This window comes from Pleurodeles waltl, chromosome 9, assembly GCF_031143425.1.
Source record: "Pleurodeles waltl isolate 20211129_DDA chromosome 9, aPleWal1.hap1.20221129, whole genome shotgun sequence".
NCBI classification, from domain to species: domain Eukaryota; kingdom Metazoa; phylum Chordata; class Amphibia; order Caudata; family Salamandridae; genus Pleurodeles; species Pleurodeles waltl.
Window position 1 is genome coordinate 937,099,370 of NC_090448.1, and position 22,805 is coordinate 937,122,174.

The following is a 22,805-nucleotide window of genomic DNA, read 5'->3' on the forward strand; positions in this document are numbered from 1 at the left end:
ACACCTAGAGCAGATCAGTAATTTGTTGTCTAGAAGTCAGCATGAACTTAACCACGTTAAAACCGAAGACATTATGATTGTACCAAAAGTTATATTGGAAAACCCCACAAAAGCTGGCACATTTCCAACATTCCTTGGCAAACATAAGAGATCAGTTGACTAAGTGTTTATGTTTTCCTGAGTGGGGAATTATCAATGACTCAACAAATCGTCCCGGTGGTAAAAAAAAAACATATTTTCTGTTTTTTTTAACTATCTTGTCTAAGAAAGACCAATCAATGCATCTCAGGAAAGTTCCAGTCCTGCCTCAACTACGCTGATGGTCTGAACCCAGGAATTGCTGCAGGTAACAAACAGAAAGCAACCCATGACGATGGCAAGGGGAAGGGTCAAGGAAAACAGGAAGGGCAATGCAATCACACTGAGTGCAAAACATTAATTGCCATTGAAAGTAGCTCAGGGAAAAATAGTTTTGTGACGTCAGCAATGCATAGATACAACTCATCTAAAACAAAACACAGTGAGACCAAAATGTTGCTCTTGGTGGGGCAAATGTACGATTAGGGGGAACGCCATCAAATAAGGAGCAGTGAACTGAAAAAGGCAAACCTGGCAAACTAGTCATGAGCAAGGTTCAGACCCAAAGCCCAGTCTAAGTATCTGTTAAAGTGTTGGTTTCAATTATATTTGTTTGTCCAGTTAAAGCTTCCAATAGCGAAACTAAAAAAAAGGCAAGGGTTTTTGCAAGGTGGGAATAAGATACAAAGTTGTCAAAAAGACACAGTCGGCTACAGGGAGCGAGATAATGAATTCCACAAAAAATCGATATAATACACTTTTTGATGAATGTGATATCTTTCATCAACCGATTAACAGAGTTGGAGAAGCGCTTCGTAATATCATCTTATCCGTCTTTCTTCTACTGAATGTGGAATTGGCTATCTCTAATTTGCTGAGCGGTAGACTTTCACATTTTTTGTTTTAAGGTTCCTCAGACTACAGCCACACAGTATTTTTAGAGGTCAGTACCATGCTGATGTGCTGTAAAATGTGCATAACATCTAAAAAAGTAAAGCTTTCTCCTCCCTAATACAAAGAGGCAGGCATTCACTAAAGACCACTACTCTTGGGTCTGCTACTATTTCCACAGGTGCTGGTGAAAGTAAATACCCGGGGTTATCCTCACTCGGCATTTTAAATATAGCTTTTTCGGTCTGTTGTCTACAAACACCTTTGTGTATCACAGGTGGATTGAAAATACAAAAGATATGCCTGAAGTTTGGCTCATAGGCGTGCTATTTTCCAAAATGCACCAAAATGCAAAGCACCAAAACCATGCCAGTTTCCATGGTGCTCTAGTACGTAGAACACCAGAGCCAGGCCAGTTTTCAAACTCCTACAGTGTATGAAACACCATAACAATTTCAGTTTCTGCATTGCTCATTTTGTAAAACGCCAGGTCCTGGCCAGTATCCACATGACTCTTGAATCTGAAATGCTACATTCTGGCAAATTTTCACAAAGCACAAAAGCAAAGCACCGCCCTCAGGTCAATTGTCCCAATGCACCACAATACAGTATAATACAAAACCATTTATAGACCACACAGCTGCCTCCGAAGAGACGTTGCGGCTTTAGGGGTAGTGTTCCGAAAGCAGTGCAACATATCACAGCAGAACTTAAATATCCAACAGGGAGCAGTCAAAGAGCAAGGTTTTAAAATTCTTTCTGAAATGGGATTATGTTGCAAACTGAGAGGAAGACGATTCCACAACTTAGAAGCAAGGAAAACAAAAGGTCTTCCACCTCTCTGAGCCTTATTAATTTGAGGTACTTCGAAAAGTTTAAGGTTGCTGGGTCTCAGAGACCTGACTTGAAGATAAGGCTTAAATTCCTTCCTTGGATAAAGGGGTCGTTTTTTTCACTGGGACCCGCAGTGGAATCTTCAAGGTTAGGCAAGCTGTGGAATTTTGTATTGTTTGCTGCTGAATTAGGTGCAATGGTAGACCCAAATATAAATGGTTAGCATATTCCAATTTGTACGTTACCAAGGCAAGAACAATCATTTTTCAAGAGTCTTCTGGTATTAATTATAGCATCCTTTTTAGCGACCTAAGTGTGGCATAACGGTTGGCAGAGGTAATCTTGATTTGGGGCTTGAATGATAGATTGGAATCAAATTTCACACCCAGGTTTCTGACAGTAGGTGCCGGAAGAAGAGAACCCCCCAACTCTGCCAGCCACCAGTTACCGGAATTAGGGGAAGTCTTGGTGCCAAAATAGAGAATCTCTATTTTTTCAGAGTTAAGCTTTAAGCAGCTTCCATCCAGTCAACTACTAACTTGAGGCAAGGCTTAAAGGAACACAATGCTTCTGTCTTGTTTTCCTGGAAAGCCAGTAGGTGCTAGGTGTCGTCCACCAAGGATACCAACATACTCCCCAGGCTTTAACCAGCTTTGCTAGCGGCTCCAGGTAGATATTAAAAATGGTGGGACTCAGCACCGAACCCCATGGAACTCCACACTCTAAAGGTTTAGAGGAAGAGGTGAAAGGAGGAAGAAAAACAGCATGTGCTTGATCTCCAATAGAGGATTTAAGCCATAACAAAGCTTGATCTCTAATACCAATCTTGCTGAGTCTTTCAAGCAGAGTAGGATGAGACACTGTGTTGAATGCTGAAGACGAGTCCAGGAGCACCATCACAGCTGAGGAATTATGGTCCTGATTTTCCTTGATCAACTCCATTACCTCAGTTAAGGCAGAGTCTGAGGTGTAGCAAGCTCGAAATCGAGATTGAGAACCATGCAGCAAGGGGTTAGACTCTAGAAAGTGAGACAGCTCTCTATTGACAATCTTCTCCAACAGTTTAGTCGATGTAGGCAAGAGCGAGATCGGTCTGAAACAACTTTGTACCATCGGATCTGCAGAGGTTGTTTTTTAATTGCAGAAGCAACAGAGCCTGCTTCCAGCTCTTACTTAGGAACAAGACCAAAATCCAAAGAGTCATTCATCAATTTGTTCAAGATGGGATTCACAAGAGGGGCTGCATATTTTAAAATAGGAGGCGGGACCCAGATTTACATTTACCAAGCTCGGCTGCAGATTCCTCCAGGGATAACAGTAAGTAGGGAACCAGAATGTGAAATAGGAGCCGCTACCCGAGATTTGGAATCCTGCAGAGGAAATTGCTCATAGATGTAATGGATTTTCTTAAAGAAGAAGACAGAGAGGTCAAAGTCAAAGTCAAATCATACTTTATTGCAACCATAGGTCATTAAAGTTGCACATAAAATAGTAAAAAGAGAAATTGCATTCATTATCATTGTGCTTTCACACTGGCTTAAAATAAAATTTAGAATAAAAATAGCTTCAAAAACTGGCAATAAAAAGTCAATCATAGGCCATAGCATACTATAGTCCAAATGTAAGCACTATCAGATCATTAAAGGCACATGCACAGTGTGGCAGAAAGCTTATATCATGACTTAAAAACAGATAGCAAATTCATGTTAAAATGGCACGAATACCAAACAACTGCATAATAATAACTCTTTACTGCTAGCACTGGTGATAAAATAGCAAAAACACAGGATGGTTACCCACATATTGTCTAAAAGAAATCTGTTCCAAAGCCCTGTCCAAACCACATGGTCAAATAGTTCTTTACTCATAATGTGGGCTAAACACTGAAACCTGGTACTGTAATAGCCTTATGGCGAATGGACCAAGCTGCTGACAAACATTTAGTAACCGCACTTACTACCAGTGTGGACGGGTCATATTTGCTAATTCTATGAGCATTAGCACAGTCATATAAAAACAGATCCTTGCACAACAGGATGATCCATTTTTTCCTTGCACTCTTATATAGGGGACAGAAGAAAAGCACATGTTCTGTTGACTCCACGCATGAATTGCAATTTATGCATTTATTGGCCTTGGAACTATTCTGCGACCATTGGGCAGTAAAACTGTTAACTGGTAGAATACCATATCTAAACTGAAGGAATAGAGCACAGGCACGTGTAGGTATTGGGAGATCAAGAAATTGCTCAGGTCATGGTTCCTGTTTGACAAGCAAGAATTCTGATGTTAAACGGCCCACCCCATTACTATGAAGAATCTGCTCGTTGGCCTTCTCAGAATATCTCAGTTTGACCAGTGAAATAGTGTTAGCTGGGATCGACTCGGGCCTCTTCCAGAATTGGTGGGAACCCAAATCATCCCAGATTGATTTTATCTCCCTCAGCCAACTGAACTTTTTCCAGCTACTTTGATTCCTTAGAAGATCTTTGATTGCCTTGCGGAAAGGTTCCAGTTCATCTGTTCTCCAAAGGCAAATCCAATATAAGAGAGGCCTCAAACCTGCTACATCTTTAATACTATTCCTCCCAAGGTCAAGTCTAAGGGGGATCATCAAGGTACCCTCCCCCTTCCTGGCTATATAGCTGATAAAATAGTTTTCTTTAATTTGTAGGGCATCCAGCTGCCTTTGAAAGCCCCATAGCTCTGCACCATACAGTGCAGCGCCCCGGATCTGAACTTTGTAGATTTCTGCAATGGGGTTTAATAGAGGGCTAACTACAGCTCTGGCTTTAAGTCCCAAAGCCCCTCCTCTTTGGCATATAATATGTGCTCCTTTTCTAATATGTGCATCCCATCTACCTGAGTCCATCAGCCAAATCCCCAAATAATCAAACTCATTGACCCTTTCCAATGGAATAGAATTCATTAATATACTAGCTTTCACTTTCTTCTTTCGCAAGCTGCAGACCATAACATTAGTTTTCCCGACATTGACTTCAAGGCCGAAGTCTCTACAAAATAAACAAAATTGGTCAACCAGATTTTGCAATCCCAGGGGTGATTTTACCAAGATGATGGTATCATCCGCGTAAAGCAATCCCGGGATTTTCTTGCCTGCCAGCCTAAGCGAATCATTATTACAATTAGTTAAATACTTAATACAGTTGTTTATATATAAAAGAAAGAGGGTAGGGGCAAGGACGCAGCCTTGCCTTACTCCTCTCTCAATAATAACTGGGTCTGTTAATTCACCATCCTTGCCACTCCTGATTCGGGCAAATATAGGTTTCCACCTCCGATGTCCACAGTCCTCCATTTACTTGCCAAAAACCTCAGGACTTGATCTATTGTAATAACCACTGGTCTAAAACCTGCCTGTAAATCAGAAATTGCCCCACTCTCTGTAATCCACTCGTCTAAATGGAACAAAAAAATGCTTCGCAAAACGTTTTTGAAAGTTGTTGAGTAGGCTTATTGGACGATAATTAAAAGGGTCACAAGAACTGCCTTTCTTAAAAAGGGAAACTATCTCAGCTCCCTTCCATGTGCAAGGAATAGGTGCTCCTGTGGCAACTGCATTACAGACCGTGTTCAAGTAGGGGGCCCAAATATCGGGTTTTGATTTATAATGATCGCCAGGTATTTTATTGCGACCCAGGGCCTTTCCCCACTTGAGGGAAGCTATTACTGCCTTAGTTTCGGCTAGGGAAAACTTAATTGGAGGAACACCAATTTCCCTAATGTTGATCAGCTCCCTGAAATTAGGTTCATTTGCCCCTGAGTAAAATGACTCAAAATGATTTACCCATATTGCCGGGCGATTAGAAGTACCAGGCAAGGGCCGGAAATCACCACTGTCATTTGAAATCAGCTTCCAAAACCTGGAGACATCATTAGCTCTTGCAGCCTCCAAGAGAGCAGCCCATTGTTTCTCCTCCCAGCTTTTTCGTGCCTTGGAAAATTCCCGCCTGTAGCTCTCTCTTGACTGTCTTATTGCCTCTCTGATCCCCCTTCTCAGGTCCCTCAATAATTTGTGCTTGGCTTCCCTGCATGAATAGTTGAGCCACCTCTCGCTACACCTGTTTCTTGTTTTATCGGCAACAACTTTAGTGAAAAGTTTTTTTAAACAGTTGAAAAGTTCCATATGAGCAACCAGGAGCCTATTATCATCCTCAAGTAAATGAGGCATATGCTCCATTTGGTCTGCCAGAAGGCTATATATTGATGAAAGGGAGCCTAGAGAGGAATTAACAGCATCCCACTTGACATTCCGTTTGTTGTTTGTCATGGTAAGCTGCTGCACATAGTCCCTGGAACCAGGGGCCTCTATTGTGGGCAGCAGACCCCTAATAGATAAAATCAACAGGTCATGGTCGCTTTCTTCATGTTCTTTTACCACCATATCAACCATATGCCCCCACAAACGAATGTCTAATATAAGGTAATCAATATAGCTCCTATAAGCTCCGTGTCTGAAAGTGGGACAAGGTTTAGCATCTGAGCAGGAGCGACCGTTACAAGCGCGGAGACCATATGCAAGTGTAATATCAACAATTTGGTAAGCCATTCTGCTCATTCTGAGACTTTTGTTTATTGCGGGATACCCCATAGAATGTCCTCTTCTTGGTAAAACTCTTGGGCCAAAGAATAAGGCTCAAAAGTAGCATTGAAGTCCCCTGCAATTAAAATGTAATGGGTAGTGGATCTACTGGATAAGATATTATCAAGAACAGTTAAAGCATCAGACTCACAGTTACTGCCCAGACTCCTGCTATATATATACACCAATAGTAGTTTTTTTTTCTCTTTGGGTGAATAATGTTAAGCCTTGCAAGTCTGTACAACCCATGTCTACTTCCTCAGCCTGAAACTTGAGGGAACTGCTAACCCATATAAGTAAACCACCTGAGGGTCTTCCAGAAGCCACCTTAGGCGCTGGGACCCAAAAACTCTTAAAGCTGAATCTGTGCTTGGGCTCCAAGGCCCATGTCTCTTGGAACAGGCATATATTGTGCTCATCTATAAAAGAGCCCCAGTCTGGAATTTGCATTTCGGACTCAAGCCCGGCTACATTCCAACAAAGGATTGTGATTGGCGTATCATCCTGGGCTTGTGGTGCATCATTCTGGACTTGTGATGCAATCTGTGTGAGACTCATAGAGTTTGGATTGCCCATTTGATCTACCGCTAAACTACCCACCCACAGAGAGGTCCTCACATAAGTGAATTGAGGGAGAGTGAACATTCTTAGTTGTATTTGGGGAGAAAAATGATTAACAATTCTAAACAGCTTGCGAGGTTTGTTAGTTGCTGCTGTAACCGTGGATGGAATAAAAAAGCCTTATGAGCCTTGCAAATGACAGCATGATAACTTTTCAAGGCATCGTTATAAGCACATTTAGCATCCTTGTCATAGGAGAGCCTCCATCTCTACTGTAACCTTTTACATCGAGATTCCCGCCCTTTCTTATAAGAAAACCAAGGAGCCGGATTGTTTAGATCTTTTGGAAGTGGAAGTTTTTAGTAAAGTTGACAGAGTCCAGGGCATTGGCAAGCTGGTTATTAAAACTACCCACATCCTGTTGCAGGCATCCGTAAGATTGAAGGGAATGGACTGGACTGTCTTCAAAAAGTGGGAATAAAATATTTTATGCTATGGTCTGACTGTTTTCCTGTTCCAAATCTTGCAGTCTGTTGGGCAAAGATGAGAGAACATTAAAAGGAATCAGGGAATGGTCAGACCAGATAATCTTCAATGCAGTTTTAACCAGAACCATTGAGGGGTTAGAAAAAATAGGTCTACTATATGACCAGCCTTGTGGGTGGGCCCCTTTCGGAACTGTTCTTGATTTAAATCCTCAAGGGAAGACAAAACTGCTGAGCGTGTCTGCAGTTTTAAGTCATCAACCTGTAGATTAAAATCACCCAATATCACAAAATTGGCATGAAGTAGTGACAGTTGACCTAGAACGTTGGAGAATAGCTGTAGAGAATTAGCAGAACTGTGTGGGGGTCTATAAATTAAGGGCCTGGATAGAGCGAAGGAGGGGGCCAAGACAATAGTAAAAGCTAAGCCTTCAATATTGGTAATATTCACAAGTTTGGAAATGGAGCATGAAAAAGAGGAGTGATGTACAATTGCCACACTGCCTCCAGTTTAACCTCCTGATCAATATGCTTGATTAGAAACCCGGGGGGGGGAATAGCTGGGGCAATATAAGTGATAGAGCACTCTTTAGCCACGTTTCTGTTAAAAACATCAACTCCCAATAGTTCCCAGAAAGTAAGTTAAAAACTTTGAGTGCATGTTTAGGTAGGCATCTACAATTTATAAGGCAAGTAGAGTGGAGGAACTTGTGGGTGGCGAGGCTCAAACAACATTAGTTCCGCCGACTCTAAGAGGAACCCAACTTGATTTATCAACATAGTCAAGAGAGAATCCGTAGTGCGGACACTTAATGAAGCAACCATTGATCACAGAATTGAGATTAAACAGATGGCTACACAAAGAAGCTCTTAGCTTTGACAACTCCTCCCTAGAGTATCCCGGAAAGGGCATGTTATGGCAGGCCTCACCGGCAGCATGGCTGGTGTTGGACGCGATCCGGATGTGGACAGGTGCAGATGAACTTGCATTAGCTGTGCCTTCGGCGCACCAGCTACACACCCACTGTGCGTCTGCGGAATGGTGATTCTTATAAAAATCAAGGGGCATGATTCTAACTACTAGAGCGCGTTAGTGAGTTAAAATGGCGCTACTGTGGGGAATCCAGACTGGAATGCGGAAGCAAGCAGAAGAATAAATGTGCAGCAAGTATAACCAAGTGTTACTAAGGTCTGGAAAAGTGACCAAGAGAAATAAAAACATTAAGATAAGGTTGAGATAAAAGTACCCCCCCAACATAGCCAACTCGATTTTAGCAGTAATCAGGTAAGCAAAAATGGCCGGCACTCAACTAACCGCAGCACGTCAACGGCATGGGGATTCTTAAATAGGGCAAGGAACCGCAATTCTAACCACTTGAGAGCGTCGATGAGGAAAAATACAACCTCTTTGGGGTATCCGGTCTGGAATGCCGTAGGGAGCAGAACAGTAAATGTGCAGCAAGTCTTACAAAGTGTTACCGTGGTCCGCAAAAAGTGACCAAGAGAAATAAAAACATTAAAATAAAGTGGTGATAAAAGTAGGGTCCCCACAACCGAGCAAATTCAATTTTAGCAGTAATTCAATCATCCATTCATCCATTCATCCAGCCTTTAGCTCCATCCATCCATTTAGCCTTTCACATATCATATGTATCCTTTCACTCACTAATCAATCCATCCTTTCTCTCATCATCCATCCATTGACCAATCCTTTCGCCCTTTCATTCATCCATCCTTACATCCATCTTTTCACTCATTCCTCCTTGCATCTGTCCATCCACCCCTTCACCTACCCACCCATCAACCATTTCACTCACATCCACTAATTCTCTCTTTCACTCACTCACCTTCCCAGGCGTTATGAACATTTGTCTGCCAAGTTGCAGACAGAAGAGGCCCTTCAAAAAACCCCACCCCTGCTAAAGCTGGGGGTTACAAGACTGCTATGGAAGCAAGCAGCAGTACCAACAGTCAAAAAATGCGTTACGCCAGTGGTGGTGCAGTGGTTCCATATCATGACCTCAGCATTTTAAATCACATGTCAAAATAAGCACCTGTCCTGAACCTTAGGAGGCCTCTGTCGGCAGAGAGGGAACACTGCTTTTACGGCGGGCAGGACAGCTTATCCAGCAGAGAGAACAGACTACAGAGGTGGCAGCCTACGCAGGGATCTCCTGGTGTCCTTGATGGCGAGTCTGCCAGAAAGCGCTACTTAAAGAGAGTTTGAAAACCCATATCTCTGCCTGAATGATAGTTTAATCCCTTTGCCGAAAGCTACAATTTGTCGATGCGGCGTGTGCCTATCTGTTCATGGGAAGTTATCTTTTTGAATATCAGTGTTCTTTTTATTTTTTATCGGTGATCTAACAGTTTACTGCTAAATCCCCACCAATTCGTCACAGCTAACCTGCTTCTGATAATTGATTTTCTTTCTTCACAGATGGAGGCCAAAGTGGTGATGGTGAAACTGTTACAAAGGTTTGAGTTTCAGCTGGTGCCAGGACAGAGCTTCAAAATTGTGGACATGGGAACACTGAGGACAGTGGATGGTGTAATCTGCACACTGAGACCCCGCACAAGCAGAAAAGGATCAGAATAATTTGATTTAATTGGTGTTCATTTAAATGTTTTTTCCGAGAAAAAAAACGGGACTATATACCTTCATGACTTTAATAGCTGCTCCTTTAATGATTAAGTAATAATATTCAGAGTATATGGAATAAATTACACCCTACCAGTACGTGGTAAGGATATTGGAAGTTGCAGAGGAGTCCCGTAATCATATAGAGGAACGAGGCCAAAGTTGAGTTCCCATATAACGTTACCTCTGAGTTGAGATGCAATATCTTTTACACGTTTGGTTAGTTGTATTTTATTTCTAATAATTAGAACAACTGGAATAATGTGAACCTGATGACATGGCTTTTTTTGAATATTAATGATTGTACAGCACTTGCCACTTAATCCAGCAATCGCTGCATAATTTGCAGATTTAAACAAAAAAAGTTTTTAGCTCAAACTAAAAACAAAAAAAAACCTCCATGGCGGTCGACTTCAAGTTATTTGTTGCTGTATTCAGGTATTAATACAATGAGGAAGATCTTTTGCACACATAGGTCCTCATTACAACCCTGGCGGTTCGTCGGAAGCACCGCCAACAGGCTGGCGGTGCTTCCCATGGAATTACGTTGCACCGCCGGGACCAGCGGTTTACCACCACATTCGTCCCTGCAGATTTAATCCTCCAGGGCAGCACTACTTGCAGCGCTGCCCAGGGGATTACGAGTCCCCCTCCCGCCAGCCTTTTCATGGCGGTATGAACCGTCATGAAAAGGCTGGCGGAAAGCGGAGTCGCGGGGCCTCCTGCCACGGCCCCATGGAGCTTTTCACTGTCTGCATAGCAGACAGTGAAAAGCGCGATGGGTGCAACTGCACCCGTCGCACCGCTGCAACACCGCTGGCTCCATTTGGAGCCGGCTTCCATGTTGCGGCCGACATCCCCGCTGGGCCGGCGGGCAGAAACTAGGTTTCTGCCCGCCAGCCCAGCGGGGATCTCGAAATGGCCACCACAGGAGTGCGGCCGCATTGGCGGCCCGCTCGGCAGATACAACGTGCTCCGCCAAGGTTGTAATGAGGGCCTTAGTATTGATGTGTGTTAAAATGACAAAATGGTGGAATAAAACTTCCACAGAATATGTCACAGGATCCCTCACAGTTTACTATTTTTTGTCGCATAATATGTATAGTAAAACCTACCTTGTGCTTTGGTCGTGTACTGCTGCATACCTCCAGTGGCCCTGCTTATATAATAACTGGCAACGCCCTCCATCACCCTTGCCCTACGCCCCTAATACATTTTCGGCATCCGTTTTCTATACACAACGTTGTAGACAATGTATACATACGTGGAATGTTTACTGTGCAAACAAATAAATCATGAAGAAGCTTAATAGTGGCGCGATCTAGAGACGCAGATGCCAGATACCGACTGGGCACGCATTCTGGAAAGAACGCCTAAGGTGTCCCGAAATGCAGGTTCCAGCTTATACAGTTTTTCGTGTTACGCAGAGCCTACCTCACACCACTTAGATTAAGAGATCACTTTAGAATAAAAGAGGCGAAATGCCCCCGCTGTGAAGAGGGGGCAGCGGATTTCCTCCTCATGATCTGGTCCTGTCCTCTACTGGAGTCTTACTGGGACACAGTGACCACAGAAGTGGCTAACATCACAGAGATCGAAATTACCCACACGCCTGCTAGATGCATACTTCATTGGTTCCCACATACCCCTAAGAATAAGGCCACTAGCAGATTTCAAGACCTAGCGTTTATATTTGCCAAAAGGGAGTTGACGAGGAACTGGAAGTCCCCGGGGGGCCTGTGGCTCCAAGACTGGCGAAGGGAACTTAGGAAGTGGGCCGAAAGTGAGGGAACAGTGCTATATGTAGAACTAAGAAGAGGTCTGGGGTTCCCTGAGATGAAGGAGGCTTGGGATCAGATTGTCTTGGGGTTGCAAACGGAGCACTCGGACCTGGGGTGGGACGCCCACACACAGGCAACTACACAAGGGGATTGATGCCCTCTCAGTAGGTCACAGTGGGAAAAGAAGGGGTCTCCGGGCGGGCTATTTGGGACGCCCGTGCGGCTGGCACGGCCAGGTAGATCAGGCATGACCAGACATGATACATAGTCATCACAGGACATAAGCGGGGGGGAGGAAGGGGACTTGTTACGTTTTTGTTTGAGTACTAAACACACTCAGTGGACGCACCTGGACGGAAATACCAGGTACGTTACAGCCTAGCAATTGTCTGTATGTCAACCATGTGGATGAACGGGCTGGGCTGGCTCGAACCTCACACTAACTATGGAGATACCTATGGGAAATAAATTCTCTTAAGCTGATAGAAAATGTTATATTGGTATAAAGATACCTTCACCGGTATCCCATTAACTATGTAAAAGAGCGAACGACATTTAACAAAAATATTTTACCATTTTTGAAACGCCTGACTCGTTGATGTATGTATGAATCATTACCACTTTACAGCAATAAAATTTGTTTACAAAAAAAAAATAAAGAAGCTTAATAGTGCCTTGCAAATTATTTCTTAAGCCAATTAACTTAAGTCAGTATCAAAACTATTTTTATGCTTTTTAATATATGAAGGTTAATTACATGGAGGTAGTTTACATCTCTCCTTTGTTAAACTACAACAGTGCAATACATATTTTACAGTAAAAAGCTAATGACTATATTTTCAACATCTATACATCTTTTAAGGAAGAAGTCTGGAAAGGGAGGTTTCTGTTTGGTTGTTTCAGTGGTAGTTAGCTGAGTGTTCCGTTTGGGAACTTGTTTTTCAATGTGTCTACTTAATCTCTAAGTATTATTGTGATATCACAACTCAACTTTTAAAACTTGTCATAGTAGAGTTGCAATGTCATTATCTTAATACAGATGACTAGTGATGGCTCAACTAAGCTGTATTAGGAAATTAAAGACATTTTTATCCATGGGTTACAAGTTTCCAATAATAATACATACTTTTTAGCATCAAAGAGAGCTTAAAACAGTGTTTATAGCATGAGTTTATATATATATGGCACTGGTTACATAATAATAAGTAGAAGGCAGAGAGACTTGGAAATGTCACTGAACCGCAAGATTCAGGAGATGTTTTGGAGGATTGAAGAAATCAGTAGGTTGCTTCTTGGTAGGGGGTGCGTGTTGCCCTCCATTTCCCCCTATCATTGCCATATAAAGGGACTACAATTCCCTTAGCCTTGGCTGAGGGGTGTAGTTTTGGTCCACACCCCTGCCAAAAGATGACAGGGATACGTTGAAGTGACCAGGTTGTGGTGCTTTGTAACCCAATACCACTACCTGCAATACTTAGTGTAAACTGGTACCCACCAAAGGTACCCTGGCTTGCTCAAGGGTAGAGAGGTCTGTTCCACCCTCTCACATTGCCCACGTGATGTTGGGGAATTGTCCCAACACCCCCACTTTACCCATGGCATTAGTTGCTTGCAATCTCCAACATTTCGAGCCTTGCCCAATGTAGTGTGTAGCTGTGCAACCCAACCCCTCACTGCCCTGTTTCACCCTCTGAAAACATAGTGTGAAGGAATGCTGGGACAGCTTTGTTTTATTTTCCTTCCAATATTCATGGACCTTGGGAGGATGAGGGATTGCAGTATGCTTATAAGCATTTTTGTAAATTTTCACGTTTGCAATCAATTATCCATGTTTTACAGTAATCTTGAACATTTAAAGATATATTCATAATTGGGGCATGTGTTCTCGAGAGTCACATTTTTGCTTATAATTTAGCTAACCTAGATGAAGTTTCACTAAATCCATTGAAGGTAATTAATGAAGGACATGCTGCCACATCAATAAAATTTGATGTATTCTAAGTCTGCATTACCCATAGAGAAACTTTCCTATATCAAAGCCATTTCATTTTATTTTTGAACGTGAGACCCTTATAACTGTTAAACCAGTTAGTCTGTCTGCCCAATTCCCATAATGTTCTTATATAAGATAGTGATTAAACATACTTTATTACACACCGTGATAATTATTTACCACATGACAACAAATGAAATATGTTGTCAGGAGCACTTTCCTCAGAAGCAGTACCCTCCAATGCCCACCTTCTGGCAGCACTGACTCTGCAACTATATTAGTTAGCAGAGGTTCGGAGTGGCCGGATGAGGGGAAGGGATTTTCAGAAGGGCACTGCAGGGGGGGAGACCTGTAACAATAATAAAGACTATGAAATCAGATGTCATATATTAAATGGCTTGATATACTTTCAACAGATATGATTGTATGAACCTACTCTCACCTGTTGGATTTATGATGAATGAACCAGATCTGTAGTTTGTTGGATTACTTTCCAATACCGGGTAATTTAGCATTGTTGAAGGAATTTGGTTTCTATTCTTATCTTCCCAAGAATATACAGTCTTATATTCATGTAACATAACAGTTTGGAAACTGTATTAACCTTTAAACAAATTATGCAGGATTCCTTAAAATAGCACTTAGACTTTTAAAATACCAGAAGACAAAAATCACCAAAAGAATATTCACCAAAAATGAAAGTACTGGTTGCTTTCAAGCTTGTCCACACCTTGTAATTTCACTCGTGCTCGCTTTCTCGAAAATACATGAATGTTCTGTGATTCTCTGATTAAGGTCTTTCAAAATGCTGTTTTATCACATCTCAAAAATAGTCTGTTTCTGTAAATTATCTTCGACTTGACATTCTTTAAAAAAAATGCTCATTTATCACATCTCAGAAATATTCAGTTTCTATAAATTAACTTCAGCTTGATATTATTTCAAAAAGGCTCCTTTATCACATCTCAGAAAGAGTCTGTTTCTATTAATTATCTTCGACTTGACCTTCTTAAAAAGAAAATACTTTTATGACCTCTCAGAAATATTCAGTTTCTATAAGATAACTTCCACATAACATCCTTTCAAAAAGCTCTGTTATCACATCTCAGAATCAATCTGTTCTATAAATTAACTTCACTTGATATTTCTACTAGTTTTCACAAAATAAATTGAGTAAATTGTTCCTTCAGTTTTCACAAAACACTCTGTCTATAAGTAGGTACAGAGTTGTAACTCTTGATGCCTCTCACATAAATCACAAAGCTTTCATTGACGATTCCCAAAGGAGGCTTAGATTCAGGAGCTTATCAGTCATCACTAGCTGCCAGGAGAGAAGCTGAATCAGGAGCACAAGTCAGGCAGTTATGCTGGTATTTATAGATGGGCTAACTGGATTACATAATCACCAGGGGTATTCTAATTAAATCAGCACATGGCACTTCTGCCGAAGAGAGGAAACACAGTCAATTACTTGCAGGTCAATGTGTGTGCTTCGCAGGATGTAAATAAAGGATATTTTTAAATGACTCCGTCATTTCTGGAATACTTACTCTCTCTTGTTTTGTATTGCAACATTTATAAGTTACCAAACCCAGATTCTCCAGTTACCACCACAGGCTGGGCTGATAATCATGACATCATCCCCCCTCAAGCCCAGCAAGCGTGGGTGTTATGTCATAGGATGAGTATCATGAAATGTTTTAAGAAGTTGTGGTGCATTAATAAACTTCAGCGGTACCCAGGCGTCTTCTTCTGGACCGTAGCCTTTCCAGGAAATCAAATACCAGAGTTGATTCATACGACGTTTCACATCTTTAATGCTTTTTACCTCATACTCAAAATGGTTATCTACGAGAATGAGTGGAGGCGGCCGAAATCGTGCTTTGCTGGACGCCGGTTTTAATAGCGAGGAATGAAATACAGGATGGGTTTTCATGGATGGAGGCAAATGCAATTTTACTGTTACCGGGTTGATGATCTCTTTAATTGGAAAAGGCCCAATGAATTTAGGATGCAATTTATGATTTTTTTTAAACAAAAGTGTTTGGTGGACAACCATACCTTTTGTCCTTTTTTAAATGGAGGATTTTCCTGTCTTTTACGTTCTGCAAACTATTTGAATTTAGTTACAGCAGAACGTACATTCTGTCTTAATTTGGCTGCTAATTTTGAGATTCTTGTTAGATGTTGAGACAGTGTAGGTAACTCTTTGTTAACTACAGGCATTAGAAAAGGTAGATAATGTGGATGATAACCATAATTTGCAAAAAATTGTGACATCTGTATAGAAGAATGTCATAGGTTATTGTATGCAAATTCCACTTCCCATAGAAGAGATACCCAGGAATCAGGAGAGTTAGTTAAGTAACATCGTAAGTATTGCTTTAAGTCTTGGTTAACCCTTTCGATTTGACCATCAGTTTCGGGATGGAAACTAGTTGAAAGCTGATTATGCAATGTGCAATGCTGAACACCAAGCCTTCCAAAATCTAGATGTAAATTGTGGACCTCGATCAGAAGTGACCGATTTCGGGAGGCCATGAATGCGTACTATGTGTGTCAGGAATAACTGAACTAACTCTGCGGCTGTTGGAACTCCTGAGCAATCAATAACATGTGCCATTTTTGATAGAGGATCTACCACTACCAAAGTGGTATCTTTTCTTTGATCTTTTGGTAGGGCAGTGATAAAATCGAGTGTTATGTCTTCCCATGCTCGGTGTGGAATTGGCAGGGGTGTAAAAGTCCTCTTTTTGTTGTTCTGTCGGACTTTGCTCGGTTACAAGTATCACAGTTGTGCGCATACAGCACAGTATCATGTCTCCAGTTTGACCACCAGAAATTCCTCCTGATTAGTTCCGAGGTACAAGTTTGGCCAGGATGACCAGCTCCTGAATTGTTATGTCTCCATTTCAAGACTTGAGTTTGTAGTTTTTTGGTGGGTATATACAACTTATTTCCTTGAAATGGTAAACCTTCTGCAATACGTCTTGTACTGTCACACGTCTGCCATTTTTGCATTCTTCTCATTCTTCAGACATTTTTCTTTTTATTTAGTCTAGAAAATCTTCTGTTACTATTTTTATAGTTATGCTTACTATTTGATTTGGAGAAATCATGGATACTGGTGGAATTTGAACCTTTGTTTTTTCAATGTCCTGTCTTGATAATGTGTCTGCTTTATTATTTGTTGTTCCTTGGCGATAAGTGATAATACATTCAAATTCTGCAAAGAATAATGTCCAGCGAAGCTGTCGGGGAGTTAAAGCTCACGTACAGCGCAGAAATTGAAGGTTGCTGTGGTCTGAAAGCACAGTAATTGGGTATCTTGCTCCTAATAGATAATGACGCCATTCTTTAAATGCTAAGTGGATTGCTAGCATTATTTTCTGCAATTGTATAATTTATCTCTGCCGGAATCATTTTCTTTGACAAGTAAGCTACGGGGTGCAATTGACATGTATTTGCATCTCTTTGAGACAAGATTGCTCCTATGGCACATTCTGAGGCATCAGCTTCCACTATGAAGTGTTGGGTTGGATCTGGATGTGCCAAGACAGGAGCTGAAATAAAAGCTTCTTTCAATAACTGGAAGGCTTGTCTAGCTTCTGTGGTCCATTCAAAGTTTACTCCTTTTTGCAATAATCTAGTTAATGGGGCAGACTTAGCAGAAAAATGATCTATGAATCTGCAATAAAAATTTGCAAATCCCAAAAATCTTTGTAAGTCTTTTACATTGTGTGGTTCCAGCCACTCTTTTATGGCTTGTATCTTTCTCTCTGCCATATGGATTCCTTTGGGTGAAAAAATAAAGCCTAAAAACTTTACTTGGGTAACATGAAACTCACATTTAGTGACTTTAGAGAACAACCCATAGCGTCTCAAGGTAGTTAAAATGGTTCGTACATGTTTTACATGTTCATCTTGAGAAGATGAATAGATTAGTATATCATCAATATATGCAATCACAAACCTGTCTAAATATTCCTGTATGACATCATTTATAAAAAATTGAAATGCTGCAGGGGCATTACACAAGCCAAAGGGCATTACACAATACTCAAATAGCCCATATCGAGTGCGAAATGCAGTTTTCCACTCATCACCAAGTCCGACTCGCACCAGATGATATGCGCCTTGACGATCCAGTTTAGTGTAAATAGTGGACGATTTTACTTGATCTAAAAGGACTGGAATTAGTGGTAATGGATATTTATTTTTTACAGTGATATTATTTAACGCTCTATAGTCTATGCAGGATTATAATTCCCCATTTGCTTTTGGGACAAAAAATAGTGGAGAAGCTGCAGGAGATTTGGATGTGCGAATAAATCCATTCTGTAAATACTTATCCAAATATTCTCTTAAATGTTGATTTTCTTGTTCTGTAAGAGCATGTATATTTGACTACAGGGGATTTTGGTCCCTGGTATTAGATCTATTTGGCAATCATAGATACGATGAGGTGGCAGGGTTTCTGCACTACTAGCATCAAAAACATCAGCAAGATCTTGGTAATCGACGGGAAGTTGAGTGTCCTGTTCGGCGGCTGTAGCCACACTTTTGTTCAGTGTATTATTCTCCATAAATAACGCTATACAAGAACTTGGATCCTCCTTTTGTCTGTTGTTATTTTGTGGTAAAAAACAGGATTGTAAACACCATTCAGACTCAAAGGCTAGGCTTCACTTAGCCCAATATATACAGGGATTATGCAGAGAAAGCCAGGACATGCCTAAAATCACACCAATTTGAGGAGCTGCAATTAAATCAAAGCTAATCTGTTCTTGATGTACGCAATTTCCAGACAAACAGGTTAATTTTACAGGATTTGTATGGTAGGTAGTTAATCCTGAGGTTAATAAGGTTCCATCTACAGCTCGTATGGGTTTCTGTTTTTCTTTTTTGTTCTATCGGTATCTTTAATTTGTTACAGCATTCTATGTCAATAAAATTACCTGTTGCTCCAGAGTCTATCAGTAATACTACTTCCTTTGAATGATTCTCAAAATCTGCACGTGCATTTATTATTAAATTGGGTGCTGAGGTTTGTAAAGTATTGGCTACTGATTTCTTTTTTTTCGTTGGAGGCTTTTTAGATAGACTCGGGGAAACCTCCAAATTGTTCCTCAAGTCTTTTAGTTTACCGATTCTTTAGTTGGAAGTTGAGCTGAATGTATTCTGGTTCCAGAACCTTTTGGGCGAATAGGGCACTCTCTAACAAAATGACCTTTTTTGCCACAATATAAGCATAGCCCTCCCTTTCGTCGCACATCTTTCTCATCTTGGGTAAGTTTTTTTTTTTACCCCTTCTATTTCCATTGGCTAGAGAGAGTCTTGGCTGTTTGTAGATCCTTTCTCTTTCGTTTGTACGAACATCAGGTCTTTTTTTTATCACCTGTGCTTGTGCTCTCTCTAAAACATGGTAGAATTGACGTACATCCAATTGACACATTTAATTTGCTTATAAGTCCCTAATAGAAAATTAAAAAGTTGGCCTGTATTCTTAAGCTTTACATGCCCTGATAGTGAAAAACTCCCAAATTCATTAGTCACTACAGTAGTGTGAGATCTACGTCTCCCATAGTATTACATTGGATTACCTTATTGCATTTAATAAGTGCTAACTTTTGTTCAGGAAAAGGTAGTAATGTCATGTTTGTCTCAAATGAATTGTAGTTTAAAGGGCTCTTAAATGGTAAAGTCGGATTATTAGTCACAATTCTCAAAATGCCAGTTTTAGAAAGTCTCCATTTTCTTGCCCTAGCCACTTAGTGCCTGCAGCTTGTCCTTGGTCACATAACTGTGACTAGAGTGCCATTTTGCCTTTGTGTAGTCCTCCCAGACAGCGAAACAATGGAAGACTAGGTGTTGACATGATGTGTGGGGCACAGCTGTTCCCTGCACCACTTACATTTCAAAGTGGCTTCCTCTAGCAAACTCCAAAAGAACTTGACACAAGCCTTTTGTCATCCTAGACATCTGGGGGCCTGGGCAGGGGAAGGAAGAACATTTCCAGATCTAAAATGGGGGAAGTCTAAAAGTTTCTCCCACTTCAAAGACTGGCTCCTGGTATAAATATTGAACCCTCAGAGCAACTCTGCAATACACTCCTGGACCGGTGAACATTACTAACAAATGACTGTCTTGTTTTTCAGAGGACTGCCCTGCTGCTGCTTGCTGCTTGTCTTGTTTCCGTAGAGGACTGCCCTGCTGTTTGTGGCCTGCCTTGTTTTTCAGTGGACTGCCCTGCTGCTTGAGGCCTGCCCTTAACTCCATAAAGGAAGACTGGAGCTGCTTGCTTCATCCCATGCTATCTACGTGACTTCAAGGGTCTGTTGGCTGACCTACTGTTCGGAGCTAGAGGAACACTAAAGCTCCAGCAGCCTCCATGCAACTGCTCACTTAACCTGCTGCAACTGTACATGCCTGGACCTGCTACGTGACCTGACTGAGCACTGCTCGCCTTACCCTGAGTGAATCCCTGCTCTGCAAAAGGTGCTCCCCAGGTCCTGGACCCTTAGTTGGTATCAGAGTGCAATCCTGTGCAAGAAAATAAGAAGTAATCAAGTTCTGGACTCTTCTTGCCTGACTTTGAGAGTAACTTTTTCAGTGGGAATAACCTGGTCCGTGTATCTGGCTCACACTCCTCCGCAGTTGGCCTGAACTTGTGACTTTCCCCCGATCTAGCAAGACCTGATGACCCTAAATGGCACTTTCTGCTTTTAGGTGCTATACTTACCTTAAACTTTGAATTTCAGTATCTCCAGTTTTACAATTGTTTTTTTAAGGTTTTGGTCATATTTCACTTCTTTGACTTTAGTCTATTTTTCTAAATTGGTTTGGGATTTTTCTTGTGTTGTCTTTTCACTTTATTACTTTTTGTGTGCTGCATAAATGTTTTACACTTTGCTTCTAAGTTAAGCCTGACTGCTTTTGTGCTAAGCTGCCAGAGGGCTAAGCAAAGATTGTTTTAGTGACTTTTGTGGTTCACAGTGACAAGGATTGGGGTGATTTTGTGTGACACTGAAAATTCCACACCTGCCACCTATATAAGAAAATGGGTTATTGGTTGGGGGGTGGAAGCTGCACTCGGGCAACAACAATCCTTGTCAGGGTGGACCACAAAATTCACTAAATTAACCTGTGCTTAAACCTCGGGTAGTTTAGCAGAAAAGCAGTAGGCTTAACTTAGAGGTTAGTGTTCAGTATTTATGCAGCATACGAACAGTAACAAAGTGAAAAAACACCACAAGAAAAATCCCATACCAATTTAACAAAATGTATTAACTAAAATTAGACCAGAATGTCAAAAATCATATATGTAGAACCAGAAATATTGAATTTCAAAGTTTTAGGTAAATATAGCACTGAGAAACATAAAGTTTTACTTGTGATCATCTGGTCATACTAGACCGGGTAAAAGTCACAAGTTAACAACGATGACTATGAAGCGCAGGTTGGATACAAGGACAAGGTTAGTCGTGCGGAAAAAAGTTACCTTCTTAAAGTCCAGTGCGGATAGTCCAGTTCATGATAGAGGAGGCTGCAAGCAGCAGGAAGAATGTAATGGATGGTAGTCATGAAGAGCCTGGACTCATGAATGGTCGTCGCTGTAGTGCAATGATTCAATCGGGCATTGCCGAATGTTGATGCTGGAGTTTCCCATTGTCAGTCACCATGAGCTGTCGTTGCTGTAGCGCAAAGTGCAGCTGTTGCACTGCTGGTCATCACTGGTGGTCACTGTAACATAAAGAGTTGAGTTCTTCGGAGTTTTGCATTGTCTTCCTGATGGCCAGAAAAATCTCAGCACGAACACACCGATTCATGGTCGGGAAGAGCCCAAAACTTCAGGAGTTCTCCTTGTCTTCCCAGGAGAGTGCACTCTGATGCCAGCAAGGGTCCAGGGCCTGGGGAGGCACCTCCTGGGGATCAGGAACTCACTCTGACAGAGGCCACTAGTGCTCAGGCAGATCCAGTTGCAGGTCCAGTGCAGCAGGCCACCTAGGCAGTTTCAGGGAGGCCTCTGGAGCTTGTTGTGTCCCTGTAGCTAAGAACAGAAGGTCTGCCTCCTGACCCTTGAAGTCACTGTAGTAGTCCTGGGATCAAGCAGCAAGGGAGGCCTCAAGCAGGCTGGATAGTCTTCTGAAGATACAAGGCAAGCTTCAAGCAGGGATGTCCCCTTGTAGCAGCAGGGCAGCCTTGTGAAGGACAAAGCATGCCTCAAGCAGCAGGGCAGTCCTTTAAAGTACAAGGTGGTCCTTCACTGTGATTACTCTATTTTTCTAAATTGGTTTGAGGTTTTTCTAGTGTTTTCTTTTCACTTTCTTACTGTTTGTGTGTTGCATAAATACTTGACACTTTGCGTCTAAATTAAGCCTGACAGATTTTGTACCAAGCTCCCAGAGGGTTAATTCGGGCCGGCAGGAGACATACCTTTTGGATTCTTCAAATGTGTGACTGTTCTGTTCCTGTTGACCAACTTAAGAACACTGGCTTCAAAAAATGCAAATGTCTCCTTGTGAACAAAATCAGTGCAATATCTGCAAGCTGCTTTTGATACCTACAGATATTTAAATATTGAGCCTATTGCATTGCTCACTGTAAGGAGTCTGTCATCCCCCAGTGTTTTTATCTCTTTTGAAAATGCAGTGACACCAGATTTTAGTACAGATATGCTATATAACAATCTAAAATAAATAAGTAACTGTTACCTAATCTAATCTTAGCCCTCCTCAAAGTAGGTAGCATTTAGGACGAGTTTTGGATCTGTCTGTATTATGGATGTTGATTGGCTATGTTGGGAAAACAGGATATTAATCTGGTCGCTGCTCATTCAAAACAGTGTTTCATTTGCTTCATGGATTATCAGCATTTGATCCTGTTTCGCCCAGTCTTAGAACCCTTCAGTTGCTCCCTGTCACATTTCAAATTAGAT

General features: G+C 41.5%; 1 protein-coding gene and 1 long non-coding RNA gene across 3 annotated transcripts in view; one reads left to right on the forward strand and one right to left on the reverse strand.

Moving 5' to 3' along the window:
* The window catches only part of LOC138260125 (cholesterol 24-hydroxylase-like), a 279,929-nt gene extending 267,387 nt beyond the window's left edge, over positions 1-12,542 (forward strand). For both annotated transcript variants that reach the window (XM_069208300.1, XM_069208301.1), the window contains one exon: positions 9,893-12,542. In XM_069208300.1, the coding sequence (XP_069064401.1) occupies positions 9,893-10,051 (159 nt within the window). In that variant the 3' untranslated portion in view covers positions 10,052-12,542. The remainder of the gene's footprint in view (positions 1-9,892) is intronic.
* The window catches only part of LOC138260126 (uncharacterized), a 93,188-nt gene that overhangs the window by 26,298 nt on the left and 44,085 nt on the right, over positions 1-22,805 (reverse strand). The gene's annotated exons all lie outside the window — the stretch shown is intronic.